The following is a 22050-nucleotide window of genomic DNA, read 5'->3' as shown; positions in this document are numbered from 1 at the left end:
GGTTGGCGTAAAGAAACATGGCGGCTTCCAACGGGTTGAGACGTTTGTCGCACTTTTAAAGTTTTATTGTGCAGTTTTGGACGGTAAGTGAGTAAATAGTGGGTTAGAGTTATATAATTTTACTTAATACACTACAGTTTGTTGTGTTAGCAGCAATTGTTGGTATGGTAAACCCCTTTACACGTAACGTTACGTGGTGAAACTTACCCATGCTTACTGTACCACGTTTGTTTTGGCAGCCTAGGGCAGATGCTGAACCATATTTATACTTCTTCGACAGAGAGCATTTTCTTTAGTTAATTCAACTGTCATATCACATTTAAAAATGATAAAATTGTCCCTGGTTTAATACAAAGTACTTATTTTGGGGAGAACTCGTGAAAGACGATGGTATAGACACGTGCATTTTAATGTGGCTGTTCTAAATGAGATTATGTGATACCTGTTACTGAGAAAACGGGCTTTATGTTGTAACAGATGACACACAACGAGGAAAATATGGAGAAACTGTTGCCATCTGCTGAGGAAGAAGAAAAGGGGGAGGAAGAGTTAAAAGAAGAGGAGGTAAGCGAAGAAGAAAAGGAAGAGGTTGATGGAGATGGAGATGATGATGACGATGAAGAAGAGGGGGAGGAAGATGATGAAGAGAAGGAAGCAGGTGATGGTGAAGACAAGGGTGAAAAGGCTGCAGAAAAAACAGAGAAAAATACTCCAGTGGCACCTCAACCTAAAGACAGTAAGCAGACTGGTGTCCTGAACCTCAACAATGAGGTGGTGAAGATGAGGAAGGAGGTGAAGAGGGTGAGAGCTTTGATCATCAGGAAGCTGACACGACAGATGACTGCCCTGAAGAAGAAGAAGGGGAAAGAGGCGGACATTGAGAGGAGCCAGAGGAGAGCTGGCAGACTGCTGGAGGAGATCCATGCCATGAAGGTGCTCTCACCAGACCTGGTATGTTTCATAATAACTTCTTACTATGAATTATTTTTGAATACATTCAAAACACAATTTTTCATGATTTATACAAAAAAACAGTTGTTAAAATGTCTAACTGGATGATTTTTTTTCTTTGTTAGGTAACCAAGAAAGCCTTGCAGAAGAATCTGAACTTTGATCAGGTGTGTAAAAACCCCAAGTCTACTATTTCTGATCGGGCCACAGCACGCATCGCCTCCCATCCTCAGTTTAGCAAGAAGATTGAGAACATTAAAGCTGCTGTAGAAGCCTTCAAAGAGGAGAGGATGAAAGGTGGGAAGCAGAGAGAAAAGGAAAAGGTGCCAAACAAAGCTGTAAAGTTAAACCCACAGTCACCAGTCAAAAGAGAAGAAAGAGAGACTGAGAAAGAGCAAGAGGACATTACAGTGCAGCTACAAGAAACGGAAAAAACAGGAAAAAATGAGGAAGGAGAAGGTGTCCTTCAAGACATTAAAGATGCAACTGTTGCTAACCCTGAAAAGGACATAGAGGAAGCAGCTGCCACTGTTGATGTTCAAAAGAAACAAATACCCAAGTCAAAGGTTGTCACACTACCATCAACTAAAACTAGTGAAGTAAAGAACACTGTGAGGAATGAACCTGGTAGTGAGGATACAGCAAATGACCCCAACCCTGCAGTGCCTCACAAAAAGGAAGATGAGGAGGAGGAGAGTGATGTTGAGTCATCAGATGAGGAAGAGAAAGAGTACTTTGATGACAGTACAGAGGAACGTTTCAACAAGCAGTCCTCCCAGTCGGAGGAGAGCGATGATGACTTCTTTATGGGAAAAGTGAGCAAATTCAAGAAGAAGAAGCCAAAAAGTGCAGATGGAGAGAAAAATGTTGCAAGGGGACCAGAAGTGAAAGGAGGCTCTGCAGGTGAACTGAACACCTCGGACAAGCTTCAGAGTGAACTCGATGAGCTCGAGTCGAGGCTGAAGTCGAAAGCGAAGCCTTTTCAGTCTGTTTTCTGCTCTTCCCTCTCTGGGACTAAGCAGAACAGAGGTGGGGGAGCAGGCAGAGGCAGAGGTGGGGACAGATTAAGGGACCAAGGGAAACCAAGGGGTGGTGGTGGTTTAAACAGAGGTTTCAGTAAACAATCCAAGTTCCAAAACGAGGTTTCAGGAGCAGAAAGAAATACAGGGTCCAAGTACAGCAAGCCCTGCCCCGAAGGCAGAGGGAGGGGACGAGGCCGCGGTGATGTTAGAAGGCAAAATGTCGGAGGAGGTGTTTTTACCCATCAGGCACCACAGCAGGCATTGCATCCATCCTGGGAGGCAAGTAAGAAAAGAAAGGAACAGCAAGGACAGATCCTGGCCTTCCAGGGGAAGAAGATCAAGTTTGATGATGATGACTGAAACTGCTTTGCTTGTAATTGTACACACAATGTGGTTAAATGACACATTTTTGGATGGTTCATTGTTTGGTGTACTAGTTAAATGTAAAATGTGTCACTTATGTTCTGTAACAGGATTTTAATGGGTGTGAACTGTTGTTTCATCTCAGTGGTTGAAAAAGGACATGATATTTTTTTCTTTAGGTGTAAAACACATCACCTAGACATGTACGTTTTCAATGCTGTATGTTTACCAACAAATCTAGGAACTATTAATTTATCAGGATGTGCTATGTTAAAATTGTGTTAAAAATTTAAAGCAGTGATTTTTTTATTGAATGTTTAACCTGTTGTTTGTCTGACACAGTTCCACTCATGTGTTATTAAAAATGTCTTCTCATCACAGTATTTTGTGTATACATTGTATGAAACTCTATTTCTACTGTATGGAGATCTATAAAAGTGTCTATGGCAGGAAGAACGTAAACTAAATGTTTTTTTCTTGATTTTGGTCTGTCATCATTACTTGTGTTTTTGATGTGATAACTAGGAATTTTTAGCAATTATCATAACCAATCTAGGCAGCTGTACATGTGAATACAAATGTCTCAGGGATTTAGTGCACTGTTGCTGATTTATTTGTCCCTTATTGCTGTAAATAGTGTTGGTGGTATAGAGATGATGCAAATGTTAAAAAATAATCACCTGTGTCAGTAATCAGACTCAGCCCTGATTGTTTATTTTTTTAATGCCTCATATGTTCAGTTTACGGTTAAGGACCACGTGACAGGTTGTTATACAGTTACCATAACATAACTCTCTCTATAGGCACTCTAATCATGCCAAACCGTCTTTGATCATTCATCCAATGGTGTAACGATGAAAGAACATCTCCCAGCAAATCTCACACAGCAGAGCCACTGGGAGCTACTACAACAAGGCTAAAAACAGAGATCAAATTATTTTTTCCCCAACAATTTTCCCAACTGTTCATTTTGACGGTCAATGGGATTCCTGTAAGGGACGCGTCCCTTTTGCTGGCTATTGAATGGCTGCTGTTTCTCTAGTTTCACTGCAAAAACTCAAAATCTTACCAATAATGTTTATCTTATTTCTAGTCAAAATGTAATTTCTAGTCAAAACAAATCAAATTATACTCAAAATAAGACACGTCACATTAAAAACTAGTTTGTTTTTATACACTTTTTTTTTTTTTTTTCAAGCATATTTTCACTTGAAATAAGTAGAAAAATCTGATAGTGGAGCAAGTTTTTCTTTCTTATTACAAGCATAAAAAAAATGTTACTTTAGGACGTGAGGTATTGCTTTTTCTAATTTCGTTTGTACAGAATTAAATGTATTTGTATAGTGTTTTTCTCAATATAGCTTTTTGAATTCACTCCTTGTTCTTCAATAAATGTCAACGAAAAGCAGCTGTACGTGATGTTTCCCTTCTTTAGCAAACGTGTGATGTGATTTGATCTGTGACATGTTGTGGCACAGTGTCAGTTACAGACTGAAGTGATTCTTCTATTTAGATAGGACATATTTGTTTAATATGAAATTTGTCCTTTAAATAAACTATAATTACAAATGTATGTGACAAAACAGTGTCAGAGGTTAGATGAAATCTTTGAAGCTGTTATTTGTCATAGAGTAGGAGTTTGACTAAGAAACGTTGGTTAGTTATCTGACGCTGAAAAAGAAGGTGTGCAATCTGTATCATCCTGATAACTGCAAAAATAAAATTAAAAATAAATAAACTCGCATGTTTTGCGGTACATGCGTATTTTCTTTACAGTGTCAGTTTGTCTTTAGTTGATGCTTCAGATACACATTTCTAATCATGGATTTTTATGTGCACACACGGCCCTGTTGCAGCCAACTGGCTTAACAATTTCATTTCTGTACAATATTTGCTTGTAGGTATGTGTAATCAAACTAATTGTTTTAAGATACTGCCTCCATTAGCCACAGAAATCAGCTGCTGCCTCAAACACTCACAGATTACCCGCCAATGGAACAGAAACTCTAAAAAATATTTCAAAATAAAGGTAAACTGAAAAGCAACATAAATGGAATTGATGAAGGCAGCATCTGGTGGGCGGCAGTCATTACAAAAGCAGGCATTATAAAAGCTGATCATCCGCAATAAACTTAGATCACAGTTTAGCACAGTTTGTAGTTTAAAGTTTGGGGGCAACAGTTACTTGAAGTCTTTTGGTGCAGTAGTCACATTAGCTCGTGTCGTGTGCTTTTATTTTGAAAGTCGAATCGTCAAGCCGCAGTTACGTTTGTATACTTCCGGTAACTTTACGTGTGTTTTTATCTCCAGCTTCAGGCATCACTCACACACCGATACCGCGCCTTGCCCGGACAACACTCCAGCACACTTTGTGTCACGAGTCAGTGCATAACGCAGTTTAACTATTCCGTTTTTGCCGCCGGTGTTTGTGGACGTACACAGGTAAGGAGACGACTTGGAGTGTGTTATTACTGCCAGAAGCAAACTAGTGTGTAGGCCGTGGGTCAGCATGGGAGGGGGAGGGGGACATGTCGCTCCAACTAGCTAAACACATCGCTGAGGAGTGTTAGCGTCCCAATTCCAGGTAACAAACCAACTTTTCCCACGCAGACACCATTCGCTTAATGAAGTGCAAATGAAGTTAAAAGTGAATGCACTGTGTTTTACAATAACGTTAACCCAGATGACTTCACTGTGGCTGCAGGACTTGATTGAGTAATTGTAATTAAAAAGTTTCAGCTGCGTGACTAACACATGCAGGCATGTAACTTACTGCTGCTTTCTGATGACGTGACGTTGTCTTGTCTCTCCCAGGCTGGAGCTGGAGCTGCTCAGTGGCCCCCAGGACCTTCAGGATGCTGGCAGGACCTACAAAGCCATCAAGCCAATGGCCTCCATGTCCCACACAGGAGAAAATGGTGAGACATGGAAAATGTGATCACTTGTAACATGGGGCGGTGCATATTCTCATTTGCCCAGGTCATAGTATTTCAAAGGAGGTTAAATCGAAAGCAACTGGACTTAGTTATTTGTCTAGGAAGACGTTTCACCTCTCATCCAGAGGCTTCATCAGTTCATGTACGCAACTGACCAGGCTGGGACTGGTCCAACTATCAGGCTGGGAAAAAAAAAAAAAATTGTAACATGGGGTTTCATTATAATGTGCCAGCACTGTGCTAGAACTTGTCATTAACCAACCAGCATGTGCTTCTCGTTCATTTGTGTATGGAAATAACAGGATGTGTTATATCATTATATATGTTAATAGGGGAAAACCAGTGTTTGCTGCATATCCCAACACATTTCTTTCTCTTTCTGTTGCCTTTATTTATTCAGGGAGGGCCAATTGAGAGCAAGCTCTCTTTTCCATTGACGCCCTGATTACAAACAAGTCATCAATACAATATACATGCAAGGTGTAAACATACATGACTTGTGACTTGTTAGAGTGAGAATGGAGGCTCTCTGCCTTCCACCTGGTGTCTCATGGCTAAAAACCATAGACTGTATAAAGAATGGCCGTAGCACCGTGACGTCACCCATTGGTTTGGGGGAGTCTGTTTTGTGCCGCTACTACGGGGGTTTGAACTGCGCCATGTTGGATTCTACTTGCCATATTTGGAGAGGTGCGGCCGTTACCGGCCGAGGGCCTGCCCACTGGCCTTGAAGCAGTGGTCTCCGGACCTGTCACTCAACGTTTCCACGCCCTAATTGGCCAGAGTTTTAAAGCTAATAATAGTAAAACGGTAGAGTTTAAAAAAAATTCACCCCCCTCAGAGTGTGTGCGGGGGTAGAAACTATCGGTTGAGACCAAAAAAATAAAATGTACCAGGCTGTAAATATGTTTTTTAAAGCTGTAAAATCGGCTATTTCAACATGGGGCTCAATTGGAGTTGCTCCCTTCTGTAGCCAGCCCCCAGAGGAAGCTGAGGGGATTGCAGTTTTTTGAACGCGGAAGTGAGCTTCACTTCTCAGACCGACAACTGCCCCCTTGCTAAAAACCAACGTTGCAACATCAGTGTATTAGCTACTTGGCCGCCGCCCTGATGCCAGAGCTCTCGTCTCTGCGCACCGCAACACAAACGGGCTCCATAACTCACAATATTTTGTTTAAGACAGTTAAGACTACACAAATATACACGTCATAACATCGTATACGTTATATAACATTATCCACCTTTCCATGGATTGATTTTTCGCTGGTTTTGTTCAAAACAAATGCACATGACCAGGCGGAGGTTTGGCAAAACAGAGGAAAAGTGATCAGACTTGCATAGTTCCTCTTTAAAAGACAACTTGTCATCAATCCAGATGCCCAAATACTAGGAAACACTTTCAAAAGGAGTCCAACTTGTTGGTATATAAGCCTGGCGAGCTGATATACACTACTCACACAAGGTAGGGATGTTAGGCTTCTGGTTTAAATATCAGAATGCACCTAACCTGTGTAACCTGCACAGCTGAACTTAATTTGACCTTCTCTAAACTTCTGAATGCACATGTTCAACTGTTCAATGTTTCAGTAGGCTACTTATCACATGCTGTTCATGTGTCATCCTGCTGTTCACATCATGAGACCAAGAAAACACCTAACAATCTATCAACCGAGTGTCATCAGCAGGTTGAACAGAGGCTGGAAAAGACACAGAAAGACAGGGGAGTGGACGTCTTTTGGCCACATGACAACTTATTGACATGTTTTGTTGTGGTATACCCACCACTGTTGTTAGCTCTTGTTTCAATACATTGTTTGAAATGAAGGAATTATGATTCAATACTTCTTAAATTCCATACTTTCATGTTACAACAGTGTAGCATTAACTTTTTACATTTTCCATACGTTTCACCCGAAAGTCGAATATCCCTAACTTTTTGAGTAGTGTATATAAGATATAAGTGGTGATGTCTGTGCACCACTATCCAGCACCACATTCAGATTTGGTTCTTCAGTACTTGTTGTTTCCAAAGTTAATTTGCTTTGATCCTCTTTCTGTGGAGAGGGTTAACCTCCAGTTTCTCCACACATTTCTCTTTCTTTCTCAACCCTTACAAGAGGAAACAACATCCTCTTATGAACTACTCCTGAATTATTGTTCTGGTATTCATTTTCATAACTTGGACTCGACGGGACTGAACTTAACTACACAGATATATTCTCACTCAGGTAATCCAGTTCAAATCAAAAAACATAACTTTTTACAATGCAACAATGTCTACTGGAATATGATATTGATGTTTTACTGCAGACTGCTAGGCCACCCCACCACCCATTTTCTCTTCAGCTCTGTGGGAAGTGACTTTTTGAATCTTTAAATGGTCTAAATAATTCGGTATTAAAAAAATTCCTCAAACCCTGTATTTTATCCCAGCTCCTGCCCAGATGCCTGTACCGTCATTCCACTCCTACCTGGATAAGGGACGCTTTGAAACGTCTCTTAGCTTCCTGACACGGAGGTTTGCGGAGCTGGTGAATCGCTCCCCTGATGGGATTTTGGACCTGAACACCGTGGCTAACGAGCTCAATGCCCCTAAGAGGCGTGTCTACGATGTCACCAACGTCCTTGAGGGAATCCAACTGATCAAAAAGAAGTCTAAAAACTACATTGAATGGCTGTAAGTATGAGTGGATGCTGTAGATGGTATGTGTGTTTGATGTACAATGAATATACAGTATTAATATTAGATTCAGTTTCTGGATAGTCACATTTCACACTGACATTGATCCTGTCTTGCTGCTTGATCTGCTTGTGAACAGAGGGGGCAAAATAAATATTGATACAGGTCCAGAGCTGGATTTTCTCGCTGAAGAGGAGAAGAAGCTGGATGAGCTGATCCAAACCTGTGTAGGGCAGATTCACTGGATGTGTGAGGACGATCACTCTCAGAGATATCCTTGCCTTTGTCAAGTCATTTACTGTGTGTTGTTGTGTGTTGTCTAATACCCAAAACAGTCTTTCACCACCAGCTGTTTTGTATTTGAGCAGCTTCTTACATGTCCATCATTCTCCCACAGAACAGACACATTTCTCCCTATAGTTTTAGGAGAAGGTTTGTTACCTTTAATTGTCAGTGCAAGCTATTTTTAGAACGGCGGAGCAGAGCTGTGACCTGCACATTCACCACGCTATGAGATAATAACAGAGTGTTACGAGACAGAGTTGTTTTCGAGGTAAATTCATGCAAAACCGCTGATGCATGTTCTGACGGGGGCAGTTTTTCGGCAAGCAGACTCTGCTTTTGCCTCTAAAACAACTCTGTCTCATAAAGTTCTGTTATCTCATAGCGTGGTGAATGTGCAGGTCACAACTTGTCCACCAGAGCGTTTTGGAGTTGTTGGATTGTGTATTTGATGAGTTTGATGAGGGAAACCAAGAAATCCCCTTAGCCTCCGTAGCGTAGCTCTGAGCAGCTCGTGGCTCTGCTCCGCCGTTCTAAAAATAGCTTGCACCGACAATTAGAAGTAACGAACCTACTGCTAAAACTATAAGGATTATGGCAATGGGCCAATTTGCCAAAAATGTTGAACTATCCCTTTCACAAACATAAATACAAACACAAAATCTGTTCACACAAGTCAATTTGACGCTCCTCTTGTATGTGTGTTTCTGCAAAAGGTCAATTAATTAACAAAATAGTCAACTGATCATGGTCATTTGGGTTATACAAGGCCTCTGTTTCCACCTCTGTTTACACCTCACCCTCATTTTATAGTGTGAACAGTCTGTTAATATCAGCTCATGTTTTGTTGCACACAAACCAGTTGTGTTATTTCTAACCTTAGACGGCTAAAGACAGTGGCAGGAATGTTGAATCTGTGGTTATCTTCCTTGACTTTATGGATTACATTTGCCTATTTGACATACGAGGATGTTCAGAGGATCCCCAGTCTGAGTGAACAGACTGTGATTGTGATCAAAGCCCCCGCAGAGACAAAACTTGAGGTCCCACATCCAGCAGAGGTAATGTGTCTCCACACAGCAGCCTCTCAAGAAATGTCTCTCTGTGGTCTCTCAAAGACCACTTGACAAAACGACTGTGTATTGTCCTGTGTGTAGAGCCTCCAGGTCCACCTCAGCAGCACCCAGGGGCCCATCGAGGTGTTCCTCTGCTCCGACGACCCCATCCCCATGGAAGCTGCAGACGCCTCTGTGACCACTGATGGCCACTTGAACCCGTCCACCAATGGGAATGACTCCGTCCCTCTCTCGTCCTTCGTCCAGCTGTCTGTCAAAGGTGAGTGTAAGGACATCCCATGGTCTGTTTCAAACAGGGACCAATGCAGAGGCTTTAACGTGGCAGCAGGTACTCTGTCAGATCATGTCCTTACTGACTCAGTTTTCCTTTGGGTGTTTAAACCTCCATTACTCATCTTTCCTCCCCACCCTGTGTCTTCTTCTCCACACCCCCACCCAATGTCTCCTTCCCCGTACCCCCCACCCACATCCCCTTATCCACACCCGTCATCTTTCTAGACGACGCTAACAAAACCTCTGGAAACAATAGTATCTGCACCCCGCTGTCTGATCCCACACAACCGTCATCATCAGTTCCAGTCACCCCCCCCTCCCCACAGCCCCCCTCTGAAGACCCACAGAGCTTTGTCTCACTTAGTCCACCTCTGGCTGTGTCTCTGGGAGGGGAGGACTACGTCCTGAGCCTGGCTGAGAATGAGGGCATCACTGACTTTTACTCTGTTGACCTGGACCAGTTGCCCCTGGACGTGCCCCCCCTCTGATTTAGTCATTCTGGAGGGAATGGGTATCTTCACTTAACTAGGATATCATGGGGAATCCAAACAAGAGCCAAGCGCTGCTTTAAACAAATGTCACATTTGCCTAACTTGCACAGTATGACCACAACAGGAGGAAACCCACTAACATGTTGGATATACTTTATATATACTTTAAAATATCACGTTGGATCCTCTAATGGCATTTTGGACTTGTGCTGATGTGCATGTTGTCAGATGAAACACTTTGTTTCAGAGCTTTAATCTGTTCTTCTCATAGTCCAGCCTGTGCTGTCAGAGCTCAGGACTAGTGATTGACCTGCAGTGTTGGCCTGAAGTGATGGTCTTGAAAGACACCATGGATCAGAGTGTGTATTGTGAACACAGAGGAACTTTCACATCACATGTGAAAGATTTAAACAGCATTACGAGCCGCTGATGTTCTCTGCTCTGAAAGCTGACTCATATCACCTCTGATGGTGCAGACACACCAACTCCGGCAACGGACGTCAAGTCAACGGATCCCATTCATTGTCTATGCAGAGCAAGAGCTCCGGTCGCGCGGTGCATGATGGATCCGACACGTCCAGTTGACGGTCCAGTCGCCGTATGTGAATTTCCATAATCACGACTCCACTTCTACTTTATGCAAATTGGGTCCGTCTGACGGATGCAGCCGGCTCCAGAAACTTTGTTCAAACTATCAAACTAGGCAGTGTTGATCAAATGTGAATCAAGATTCTGTTACTGCACTACACATTTCCCGCCTCAAATGTTTTCAGAAACATACTTGAGTGTGTTGTTTAACTGTAAAATGAGATCGTTTGTGACCCGGCCGCCATGTTGGAAACGGCAGAGCGAAACTCATGCTCCGCACCACGTCACACAGACCCGCCCACTCGCCGGTGCGGTCGGCGATTAGCTGCGTCGGGATCCGTCGCCGCCGGAGTTGGTGTGTCTGCACCATCAGACTTTGCTGCTTGTCTTGGACTTAGGGCAAATGCTACAGCTGCAGATCGTTGTGCACACTACAGCTCTTAGTTTAATAATGCTGTTTTCCCCACCCTGGTTCTGTGCCTGAGTGCCCCAGTCACAAAGCCAAGATGCTAATATGAAATTACATCTTGTGCCTCATTTCTGAGGGTTGTCCCCTCATCTTGCACTGACATGGAAACGACTCGCATGCCTTGTGTTTCCTCCACTACTTAGGAAGCGCCGCTCCGTTCTTTTGTCGAATCTCAACTCAGGGCGTCGGTCGACACCAAGTACCGATCTGATACCGAATTACAAATCTGTATACCTCGTATCATTGGAATGATGATCTTACTCTAAGGCCCATAATTGCTGTTTTAAATTGAGTGAATAATGTAACTGATACACTGACTTTTATGACACTTAACAATCTGTACTAATGAGGATCACTTAAGTTGTTGCTAGCATTTCTGTCTGCTGTGAAAATGGAATAACAGCAAAAATCAGTCACTGTGTGGATTTTGGCTTCTTTAGCCCTATGGATGTTTCTACTAAAGGTGCAATTTTATGTTATCAATGGATGATTGGCTCAAATCTTTATGGTGTCTCCCAAAGTTTGATATTGATATTATTCCTTTGACTTCTTGAGCCGATAGCAGTGCTCTGTCCAAAACAATGTTGAAACACGTTGACTTGACTGAAAAGTCTCTCAGCTGTCCATTTCAAGGAGACATCAAATATGTGAACAGGTAACGGCTCAGGTACCAGTGGAGTCTGTCCTCGCCTTTGTTACTATGGGGATGACATGGTCTGCTGATGTCACATTCAACCACCAGCAGCACTGACTCACCAGAAAAACCTTTTTCCATACAAAAACCTTGTGGCAGAGAAAATATAAAGGGCTACAATACATGTTGGGTGTCAGCTTAGGTGAGTATAATACTAAGGGTGTGGAAATGTAAACAGCTGCCTGCTGTTGACCTCGAGTGACGAGGCTCCTGTTGATGAGTGGAGCGACTCATGGCCATACTGATGCCCACGTCAACATCTCTTATGAGTGCAGAAGATGCTGAAGTGCTGTGTTGAATTTATAATATTATGACAGGCTCATCGTTGGAAAAGCTTTCTTTTCCTTTTTTTTTTTTCTTAGCCTTGTCAAAACCAAATTCAGATAGACCCTAACCAGGGGTGCAGAGCTGAAATGACCAAAATAAAATGAACCTGCTTTAGTTTTGACAATTGATTTTATAAGCAACAATGCCAAATGTTTAATTCATAAAACATATTGCAAGCTGTCTCCCTAAAGCCGTGTTTGATTTAAGCAGCTCTTAGCCCTACCGACTGCAGAGCTGATTGAAGAGTAGCTTCACCTCCTCCACTCTGGTCTTCTCTCGTAGCCACGTCACAGACGTCTGTCCAGACATATGGAAGTTGGACCAGCTTGGAGTAATATCACTATGAAAACTAAACAAGACCGTTTGTTAAAAATGTGACACACCGTGGTTGCCTATAGACTTCTGATGTTCTGTTTAACCTGCTGTTCTGCGCTTCATGGATTGGATTTTCTTATTTCCTCATTGGACTACCAGTTTGTATCACTAGTGCAGTATGCACCTAATGCTTTCATGCACGTATGCAACTGGAGGATCTGGAGTGTAACTCAGTTTTGGAAGTGAGTGCTGTGTCAAACTGAAATAAATGGAGATGTTACATGTTGTTTACTCCATAGTGCCTTGATCACTGCTCTCACTTTTACTTGCAAATACATTCAAATTCTTTCATAGCAAATCACACATGAAGGCGTTTATAGTTGTGTTTGTTCAGCTTTATGAGATTGACTAGCTTTTAATCTCTTTGAGAAGTCATGAAGTTAATCCCACTTTTAATAACTTGCTCTCAGTTGTCTGAGGAAGTGAAGTTGCACAATTAGTTTGAACCTTTTTTCATGTTTTTGTTTTTGTAAAGCTAGATTTTCCGTGCTCTAACATTGAACTATTAATCTATTATGGTCGTACTACATTGACCTCAGGATTGGAATATTGTGTGTTTGCCAGTCTACAGTAAAGGTTCACAGTTTGTTGTTTGTTAAAAATGAATGAAATGCCTTTTGTAAAAAAAAGTTTATCCAGCAATTTTTCAGCAGCAGTGACATAACACAGAATCATGTTGTCTTCTTTTTCTTTTTACAGGCTTATTAAATTGTTACAAACGTGACTCAAATTCCAATTTATTTCCTTATATTTAAATGTCATACGATATATGAGCAGCTTTTAGGTCTACTAATCAAGGAATTGTATGATCATATCAGTGAACTGAATGACTTATCTCATTAGTCACATTTTGTCGGCCATCAAACAATAGTCATTGTAAAGACCCTGTAAATCATTACTGTGGCTCTAAACAGATGTTGGATGAGAGACAGTGGCAGTTCACAAAGTTATAGAAAGACGGCTTGGGTTTTATATTTTTTAATTAATTAAATGATTATTTACTTCAAACAACTGCAAATTTTTTAAATCAAGTTATCCAATGGATCATGATGCGGTTTGGAAACAAGAAAGTTGCAAATTAATGTAGTTTATTTTTTATGGGGTGTAAATGTGTAAATGTAGGCAGTTACAGATGAGCAGTGAGATGTGTGAGGCGTGTGCTCTGCTGTGGCCTCTCCACTTCCTTACTGGTTTCTCACATGTAGTCCAGTCCAGTGCAGTACATGTGGAGACACTAGGAGGCAGTGTGAGCCCACAGAATCTCTGACACCCATACACAAGGCTGTGATGTTTCAAAGTATGTGATGGTGTTGCACATCTTTTTTTTTTTAGGAATTGACCTTTACGAATTTGTCATCTAGTTGGATGGATCTCAGGTCCAGACCACAGTTAAGATGTTTCAGCTCTGAATGAATCCAAAACGTTATTCAGCTAAACAGAGGAGAGAGGAACACAGAGAAAAAAGGTGTTTACGAATGATTGCAGTTATGTTTCAACTACTTAACACAACCTTAAGTTGTTCGCTGTTTCATCATCATGATCACAGCAGAGAAGACATTTGGTGATGGCAGCTTTTTTTTTTTCTTTCACTCAAGTGAAGTTGCAACAATCCTCCTACACAGGATTTAGACAGGAAATGCATGTAATCAGTGTACAATGCCTATCAATTACCTTTGAATTAGATGTTAGGGTTAACAATTGAAAGACAAACACCTTTCTGAAATCTTCTAATGAGGTGTTATTGACACAGCCTGAGGTGACTGGAGGTTATCTACAGACAATAAACAAGAAGACAGACTGATGATGGTAATGAGCTGTGTTGTCAGTCAGGCTGCTTGTCTTTATCACAGCATCCTTGTTCTCACAAATTAGATGACAATATTTATAATGCTGTATGTACATAAAATATTCATAAACACATGATATTAAAGAGAAATTAAATACATATTAATGATGTTTAGACCAGGTTCATATGTGGGCAGTTGCCATTGTACGTGTGACCGTACAAACTTTCTCCTATTTCAGTCCTGTTTAGAAACTCTCTGTCCCTGCCTCTCTTTGTCTGAGCCACAGCATCTTCAGAAAAACACATCAGTGCCCTCAACATGATGATGTAATCCGTCGGCAGCCTTCAGCGTCCACACCCGTCCATAGATGGCAGTGTTGCACCTCAAACCTCCACATAAACCCTGTCAACCCAGTTCCCCATAAACAGAGGCACACACACGCTCTCCTCTGAGTTCATGGAGAGTCACTGGATCACTGCTGTTATTGATTCATGTGTGTTTCTGTTGTTGTTTTTTTTTGTCCCCTCTCCGTCACAAAGAGGAGAAAAAACAAAACAAAGTGAATATTGAATGGGGGGCGATATCGAATGAGTCCTGACGTCAGCCCCCTCTGGTCTCAAGGGGGCCTCAGTTAAAGATCAGCCAATATAGCTGTCAATCAGCTGATCAATTAGTCGATGGAGTTTCATTTTTAGAGTGCTTTTCCCTGTCACCTAGGAGGTTTTAAAACGCTGAACAAAATACCCTGACGGCAGAGCTTATAGGATGAGATAGGACCAAGTTGCCATGTAAGACTCAGACCCCACAGTGGGGGGGGGGGTTGAGAGTGACTTGTGATCCACCATCAGAGTGTAGGATGACAGTCTGGTCCAGCTGTGCTCTATCACCAAAAACCCAGCACTTGTTCCTCCACTGTGCTCTAGACTGGGGCTGTTGTGACTGCTGCAACGCACCGAGGCACCGAGGCAGGGAGGGAGGGAGGGAGGGAGGGAGAGAACAAAAATGAGAGAGGGTTAAAGAGGGAGCATGATAGCGAGAGAGAGAGAGGGAGAGAGCCGTACTACTCGCCGCTCATTGGCTGCCGCCAGCACGCCGTCTTTTTGCGTGGCGCCCTCCCAGCCAATCGGACGCTCTCTTTGCAATATTTTGGGTTTTATGAATGAAGTGAATAGTGAGAGAGCAGGACAGGAGTAGTTTGATTCATCACCCGCAGCTCATGGTGTGCAGAGTACAGTGAAGGGGGGGAAAGGTGCGCTTGTTTGCCGCGCAGGCTGACTAAGACGGCCTCTGGCAGGACAATGACCGAGACAGGAGACAGTTAGACACAGGAGTGGACAGTATCTGCAATATCAACCTGTAGCTTCATCTGCTCCGATGCACCCAGTTAATCCGTGTATCGATTGTCTCTGCTCTTGAGTGTTAATTTGAGTTCTTGGCCTATTTTCAGTAAAAACATTGAGCACTGCCACCGCTTTAGGAAAAAAACATTTATACGATCACTGGCATTGCTTTGTTCTACTGAAGGAAAAAATGAAAAGTCACATTCTCTGCAGTCCTGCTAGCGCCCTTACACCCCAACAGATGAAACATGAATGAGCTGTGGGCAGCACTCAGCGTCAGGAGATGCAGCGCTGCAGACGGGGAGACTGTAAAGTCAACAGTCCCACGGTGCAGGGGGAGTGGAGAGGAGAGCCCACCCTGCAGTCACTGCTGCAAAGTGCTGTTTTTGCAGCAGTGAACATGATATTTGCACTTTGACGTCCGTTTGATAAAGAGAGCGACCGGGGCGTGTTGGAGGTTAGGAACTCCTTTCTTTTTAATTCACTATCACTTTGCATATCTGTAATACAACACCATGAATGATGGTTGAGACTGTTGGGGAGTGTATGCCCCATTTGAATGATTATCATTTCCACTTTTATGGCGGCCTTCCTCCTTTCTTACTCAGAGCCTCTGTCCTGTTTGTGTGGAGGCGTGGCCTGTTTTACATTTTTTTTAACCTTGAACGTCCAAAGTGCAGTTGAGGAAAACATGTTGCTGTGAAATGCGATCCACTACATAGCCGGTGCAGACAGCTGTTCTAATTAAAACTTGAGTTCCTCTGTTCCTTCAGATGAGCGTAATCTCATCTGCAATGAAAAACGTGTCTGACGCAAGTAGACGGGGAAGTATGGAGGGATGGCGGCCCGACAGTCTGTCAGGGGAGTGTCACTGCGGGGTGACTGGGGGGTTTCTGGGTCTGCACACAGTCTTTTTTTTTTTTGAATATGTAAAAGAGGATTGTTAGAGCTAAAACGGACTATGAAGTGGCTCTTAAAGCGGGGCGTTCCTGTGGTCTGGTGGTCTGGGGCGCACACTGTTCCAGCTGAGAACCTTTGCAGCTTGTCAGGCTCCTCTCTCTCTCTGTGTTTCCTGTCAGACTCTCTAATTGAGACGAAATGTCAGAAAAACAATCGCGCTTTTAAAGATCCGCCCACACCTGAGAACGGATCAGTGCATCGTCACTAAATAGACGGTGCTTAGGTGCTGTTCAGGGGTCAGTTTGGAGTCGTACTCGTGTCCTGTCTGTAGACGCCTGTTTTGTAGTGCAGACAGTTCTCTACAAAAGTGTTGAAACAGTTAATTGACTACAATAGCATCTCTCTTTTTGTCCTGTGGCTCTTTTCACCAAAGTTGAGGTCTAATTACTGAGCTTAGAGCGCCGTCACTGACAGTAGCAGTGCTATTGAAATAAGTTGACTTGCTGCTGTCTTTCATTTTACACACTGGTGTAACGTGACCTTGATGATGCACAAATAGTCAACTATAGCAACAAAGCGCCCCAAGTCAAAGCCTGAACCTTCGATGTATACACGCTCAAATATATGGTTCTAAAAGAACTGTGAAAAGATCTTTTTTCCTTTTCTCTCCAGCGTCTTTACGTCTCCACATTCTGTACCGACAGCTGAGGTCGCATCTGTCCAGTGTTGGTGGATTTCTCCTTTTTAAGAGCACACAATTACACCATTCACTATAGCACAATTTATCTAAGGTTACATCCACATCTTCCTCTTCAGCTCTTCCACCTAATGGGTTGGCCTTCGGTGCAGTGAAGGTTTGTGCTCCTCCCTCCCCACAGGAGATTAGGTAGTTTTCAGAGGAGTCAACATCACACCTCTGCAGGTGCTCTCTCCACAGACACCACGCAGAAACAGTTCACTGATCTGCAAAGAGCTCTGAGCGACTGAAACCTGAAAAAGATACACTTGTGTCCTTTTAGTCAATCGAGGGCTGCAGCATCCGTCGGCTTTTTGGATTGACCTGTTACATAATTGCTGTTAGAGTGTGGATATGCAGAACGCAGAGCTGACAACTAAATGTCTGGTTTTGAGAGTGGGTTTGGTATTAAAGGTACAAGGAAAGTGCATAATTTAAATTAGCAAAAAAAACAACATGAAAGCAGTAATTCAGCTTGAAAGGATGCGTACTAGAAGTTTCCAGTACTTAAAGGGATAGTTCAACATTTTGGCAAATTGGCCCATTGCCATAATCCCTATAGTTTTAGGAGTAGGTTTGTTACCTTTAATTGTCGGTGCAAGCTGTTTTTAGAACGGCAGAGCAGAGCCGCGAGCTGCTCAGAGCTACGCTACGGAGGCTCATGGGATTTCTTGGTTTCCCTCATCAAATACACAATCCAACAACTCCAAAACGCTCTGGTGGACAAGTTGTGACCTGCTCACCACACTAGGAAATAATAATGGAACGTTACCAGACAGAGTTGTTTTCAAGGCAAATGCAGAGACTCCTTGCCGAAAAACTGCCCCAGACGGGAACACGCATCAGTGATTTTGCATGAATTTAAACAACTCTGTCTAGTAACGTTGTGTTATCTCATACCGTGGTGAATGTGCAGGTCGCAACTGGAGTTGTTGGATTGTGTATTTGATGAGTTTGATGAGGGACACCAAGAAATCCCATGAGCCTCCGTAGCGTAGCTCTGAGCAGCTCGTGGCTCTGCTCCGCCGTTCTAAAAATAGCTTGCACTGACTATTAAAGATAACGAACTTACTAAAACTATAGGGGTTATGGCAATGGGCCAATTTGCCAAAATGTTGAACTATCCCTTTAAAGGGTCCATATTATGCAAAATCCACTTTCTACAGGTTTTGTAGCGGTCCTATGTGTTCCCGTGGCCTTTCTATGACGCCTGGAGGTGAAAAAAGTCTGTTCACTCCCTTAATTGATTTCTACACTTTTTTGAGATCGTGTCTCCAAACGGGCGAATTGGAAGTGCTGGCAGACTTGACGTCAGGATGCGCTGAACTCAAGTGACTCCACCTCCCGGTACTTCCTTATGCCCCCCCTGGGCCAGTCTGGAAAAACGTGAGCTCCGCCCGCTGACACTTTTCCGGAACAGCGACCCCCCCCCCCCCAATCCACACACACACGCTCTCCCCCCCCCCCCCCCCGTCCGTCATTTGACATGAAGCGGTAGGCCTACGGGAGGAGCGGTCGGTATCGTGGCCGCCAGATGATCCTTTTGAATCATTGACTGAAAAACAGCCGCCTGTCATTAAAAATGAAATCGCGGATCAGAGAATATTGGTATGATACCGCTTCTCATCAGCGCAGCGGTCCTCATCACGGAATGAGAGACATCTGAACGAGGAAGTCTCCTCTCCCGGCGCAAAACCACCTCAATATTCTCATCAGTCCATACAACAGTGCACAGTTTGTGCTGCGCTCCTCAGTTTCACTTGTTTTTTTTATTTGACAGTTTCAGTGCCAGTCTCAGAATGTTTTTTTTTTTTTTTTCGGAAATCAATGCCCGTCCCCTGTCCCAATGTCAACACTGGCACATGTACCTGTAGTGAAAACCACACCCTCTCCCCGTGACAGGTGTGGAGTGGACGTGGTTTACACATCTTATTTGCATTTCAAGGTGCAGACACAGAAATGGCTCATTCTCAGGAGAGCTCTGGAGAGCCACTTTTAGGGCGCTTTCACACCTAATAGTCCGGACCAAGGTCCGGACTTAATTTTTTTTTTTGTTACATTGTTTCCATATAGTCCCGTAAAGTTCGCTTTCACAATGCTATTATGACAGCGGACTAAAGGATCTACCGACGTCATGACGGATGAGCGTGCGTCTGACGTTAGCGCATAGAAAGTGCTCTGAAAAAAATAAAATAAAAATATGTGTAAAAAAAGAAAAATATAGCCTACTGCTGGAAAGCACGCTGTGGTTTGTAATCGCGGTGCAGAAGAGTGAGTTTAGAGCTGATGAAAGGAGAGAAAAAAAGAGGGTTGTGCCGCGGCGAAATGCTCTCATTGATCAGAGTGGCAGCGATCAGCGATCAGCTGTTTTGTGTAGTGGAGGGGAACACACACACACACACACACTCCCACGCTATGCGCACACACGCGCGATCCTCCTGTCAGATGCGGCTGCATCTCTCCAGGTCACTTGTGTGCGTGTGTGTGAGAGAAATAAAAGCTCTGACTTGCTGGGGCAGACGTTGTTTGGTGTCACCCGCTGATAAATATCCGTCTTTTTCAGACTTTTTTCGGCGGAAAAAAATATATTCGGGTCAATATATTAAAAAAAATAGGCTGGCCTAGGCCTATATGAAAAAAAATGCATGTATCGTTTGGGCATTTATATTAAACACTCTACTGTTTAATTCCGTGTAAACGTTTACAAGTGTAGCCTACACTGACACACCCATCCTTCTGACCAAATCTGGATATAATATGATCTCCTCTCCCCAAGTGTTGCCGCGGCTCCTCTTTCCTTTTTTTCTGTTTATTTACTTTTTTCGGCACGAGCGCATCTGACGTTATTTCCTGTATTTGGTCTGATAGTTCGAACCTTCCAAAAAAATGCTTTCACACTACGCAGCAGCGGACCTTGGTCCAGGATAGTCCGGACCGAGACTACCTTCTGAGGCTGGACCAAAGACTCGGTCTTTAGTCCGGACCGTGGTCCGGGGGAGCTTTCACACCTGTCAATTTGATCCGAACTATCTGGAAAGTCCGAAAGTCCGGACCAAACGAGGTAGGTGTGAAAGCCCCCTTAGATTACTGAGATGTAGAGCTGCAGATTGATTTGGGGACAATACACTAGGAATACTATATGGTTGGACAACTTAGAACCATGTGAAATAGTTGAAAAACAGCATAATATGGGACCTTTAATACTGTCCACCTCCGTGGATGCTTGAGAGAGGATGCAGGAGGATCAATGAACTGCCCCCGCCTGCAGGAATCCATACAGCAGCTGTGTGGATGGACTGAGCATTAGGGGCAGTGATTCTCCTCTGTCACACGGCCTTCAGGGACTTGTCTGTACGAAGCTTTGACCTCTTCACAGGAGGCTCTGGCTTTAAATACAGCTTCTGTCAAAGTGTTAACACAACTCTGCCATATCCAAACGTAGGCTTTTCATACTGCAGGGCCCGGATCGTCGGGAGCGAATCTGAGAGCGCGAGGCACCGCTCCAGATGATGTAGGAGTTGGCTGGATCACACACAGCTGGGTCCTGGCTGGGGTACATGTGGAGCGGTTGGAATGTAATGTCTACTTCCCTCTTGTTCTCTGGTTTGAGGTTTCTATTTTTCCGTCTCTCGCGCCGCGCCGGGCCGGGCCGTGCGGTGTGGGTGTATAATGCCTCAGCTGTTGTGATGACAGCCTCCTGACCTGTCGTGAACCTCCTCCTGCCACTCCACCTCGCTCTCCAGTGGGTGTTTACTTTCTTTAGTTCCACTCGGATACATCAAATATTTGCATAGACAAAAACCAGTCGTGAACCGGAGCCCGTAGGCACCTACCCTTTGGCCGACCGAGACAAAGACCGTCAGTTGTCATTTGCATGTAATTTGCATCAGATCCCCCCTGTGACTGTTTGCAATGTCAGGAGGCCAAATTAACCAGTGTTCCGTTTTAGCCAGATTTGCATCTCATTTGCATCAGCGTAGCTTAACGAGGGTTACTTAGCCGAGTGACCCCCGTTGGAAACTCCTTACCTCACACTCAGAGGAGGCAGATAGTGCGAGCAGCTAATTTCATTAAGGGAAACAGCCGTTTGACTGAGAGAGTGCCTTTGGATGTAATCATTAAAAGGGACGAGGAGCTTGCAAGCTGTTTGTAATCAGGCTGTTTTTTGCGTGCATATGGACATTGTGTCATATTTACTGTAAGGATGAAAGATTAGGCATGGAGGGGGTAGCGGGCAGCATCAATCTCACTCAGGATCTTAGAGCAGGCACATTAATCATCCCATCTATGGAAAATCATCCTCATCAGACTCGGGGCAACAGTGTGCACACATGGTGATGATCACTGGATGCCGGAGCGGACAGAAGGAGAGTTAGTGGCTGACTGAGCAGACGCTCTGCAGCCAATACTTCTTCATCGATCCTCGGAACTTGGACTGGATGTTCGACGGTGTTTCGCCTCGCTAATGTGTTCATATGGCAGCGCCTGGCTCCGTGGAAGTCCCAGCACACACACACACACACACACACAGGCCAAATCATTTACCTTCTGCATCTTCATGTTGATCAGTGCCACCTCTTCCACTGAGACTGTTTTTTCTCCTTTTTTTTTTTTTTTGGTCTTTCCCCCTCCACTCTCCACTTCCGTCTTGATCCTTTTATTTATAGAGGGTGTGAGAGCTTTATGGGAAGATGGATCCCTTCCATATTATGTGGTGGATTTCAATAAGGAGAACCAATTCTGGCTTTGTTTGTGGAATC

At 43.6% G+C, this 22050-nt stretch overlaps 2 protein-coding genes across 2 annotated transcripts; both read left to right on the top strand.

The window, feature by feature from the left end:
• The first annotated feature begins 12 nt into the window (after nt 1-12).
• On the top strand, nt 13-2588 carry srfbp1 (serum response factor binding protein 1). Its single transcript, XM_085791983.1, has 3 exons — nt 13-83; nt 478-951; nt 1077-2588. The coding sequence occupies exons 2-3, from the start codon at nt 478-480 to the stop codon at nt 2331-2333; spliced, it is 1731 nt and encodes a 576-aa protein (XP_085648109.1). The 5' UTR covers nt 13-83; the 3' UTR covers nt 2334-2588.
• A 2540-nt stretch (nt 2589-5128) lies between these two features.
• e2f3 (E2F transcription factor 3) lies at nt 5129-10183 on the top strand. The gene is made up of 6 exons (XM_085791972.1): nt 5129-5254; nt 7706-7949; nt 8092-8225; nt 9183-9295; nt 9392-9569; nt 9809-10183. The coding sequence occupies exons 1-6, from the start codon at nt 5224-5226 to the stop codon at nt 10069-10071; spliced, it is 963 nt and encodes a 320-aa protein (XP_085648098.1). The 5' UTR covers nt 5129-5223; the 3' UTR covers nt 10072-10183.
• Nucleotides 10184-22050: the final 11867 nt, after the last annotated feature.

This window comes from Trachurus japonicus, chromosome 11, assembly GCF_045865225.1.
Source record: "Trachurus japonicus isolate A0001 chromosome 11, Traja_1.0".
Lineage (NCBI taxonomy): Eukaryota > Metazoa > Chordata > Actinopteri > Carangiformes > Carangidae > Trachurus > Trachurus japonicus.
Note: the sequence above shows the minus strand (reverse complement) of the source record. Positions and strands in the feature narration are given on the sequence as shown.

Excerpts from the sequence above, each read along its gene's own strand:
- srfbp1 (XM_085791983.1), top strand. The coding sequence starts at position 478 with ATGACACACAACGAGGAAAATATGGAGAAACTGTTGCCATCTGCTGAG. Across the intron at positions 952-1,076 it reads AGGTGCTCTCACCAGACCTG|GTAACCAAGAAAGCCTTGCA; the intron begins GTATGTTTCATA and ends TTTCTTTGTTAG.
- e2f3 (XM_085791972.1), top strand. The coding sequence starts at position 5,224 with ATGGCCTCCATGTCCCACACAGGAGAAAATG. Across the intron at positions 7,950-8,091 it reads AAAAACTACATTGAATGGCT|AGGGGGCAAAATAAATATTG; the intron begins GTAAGTATGAGT and ends GCTTGTGAACAG. Across the intron at positions 9,296-9,391 it reads AGGTCCCACATCCAGCAGAG|AGCCTCCAGGTCCACCTCAG; the intron begins GTAATGTGTCTC and ends TCCTGTGTGTAG.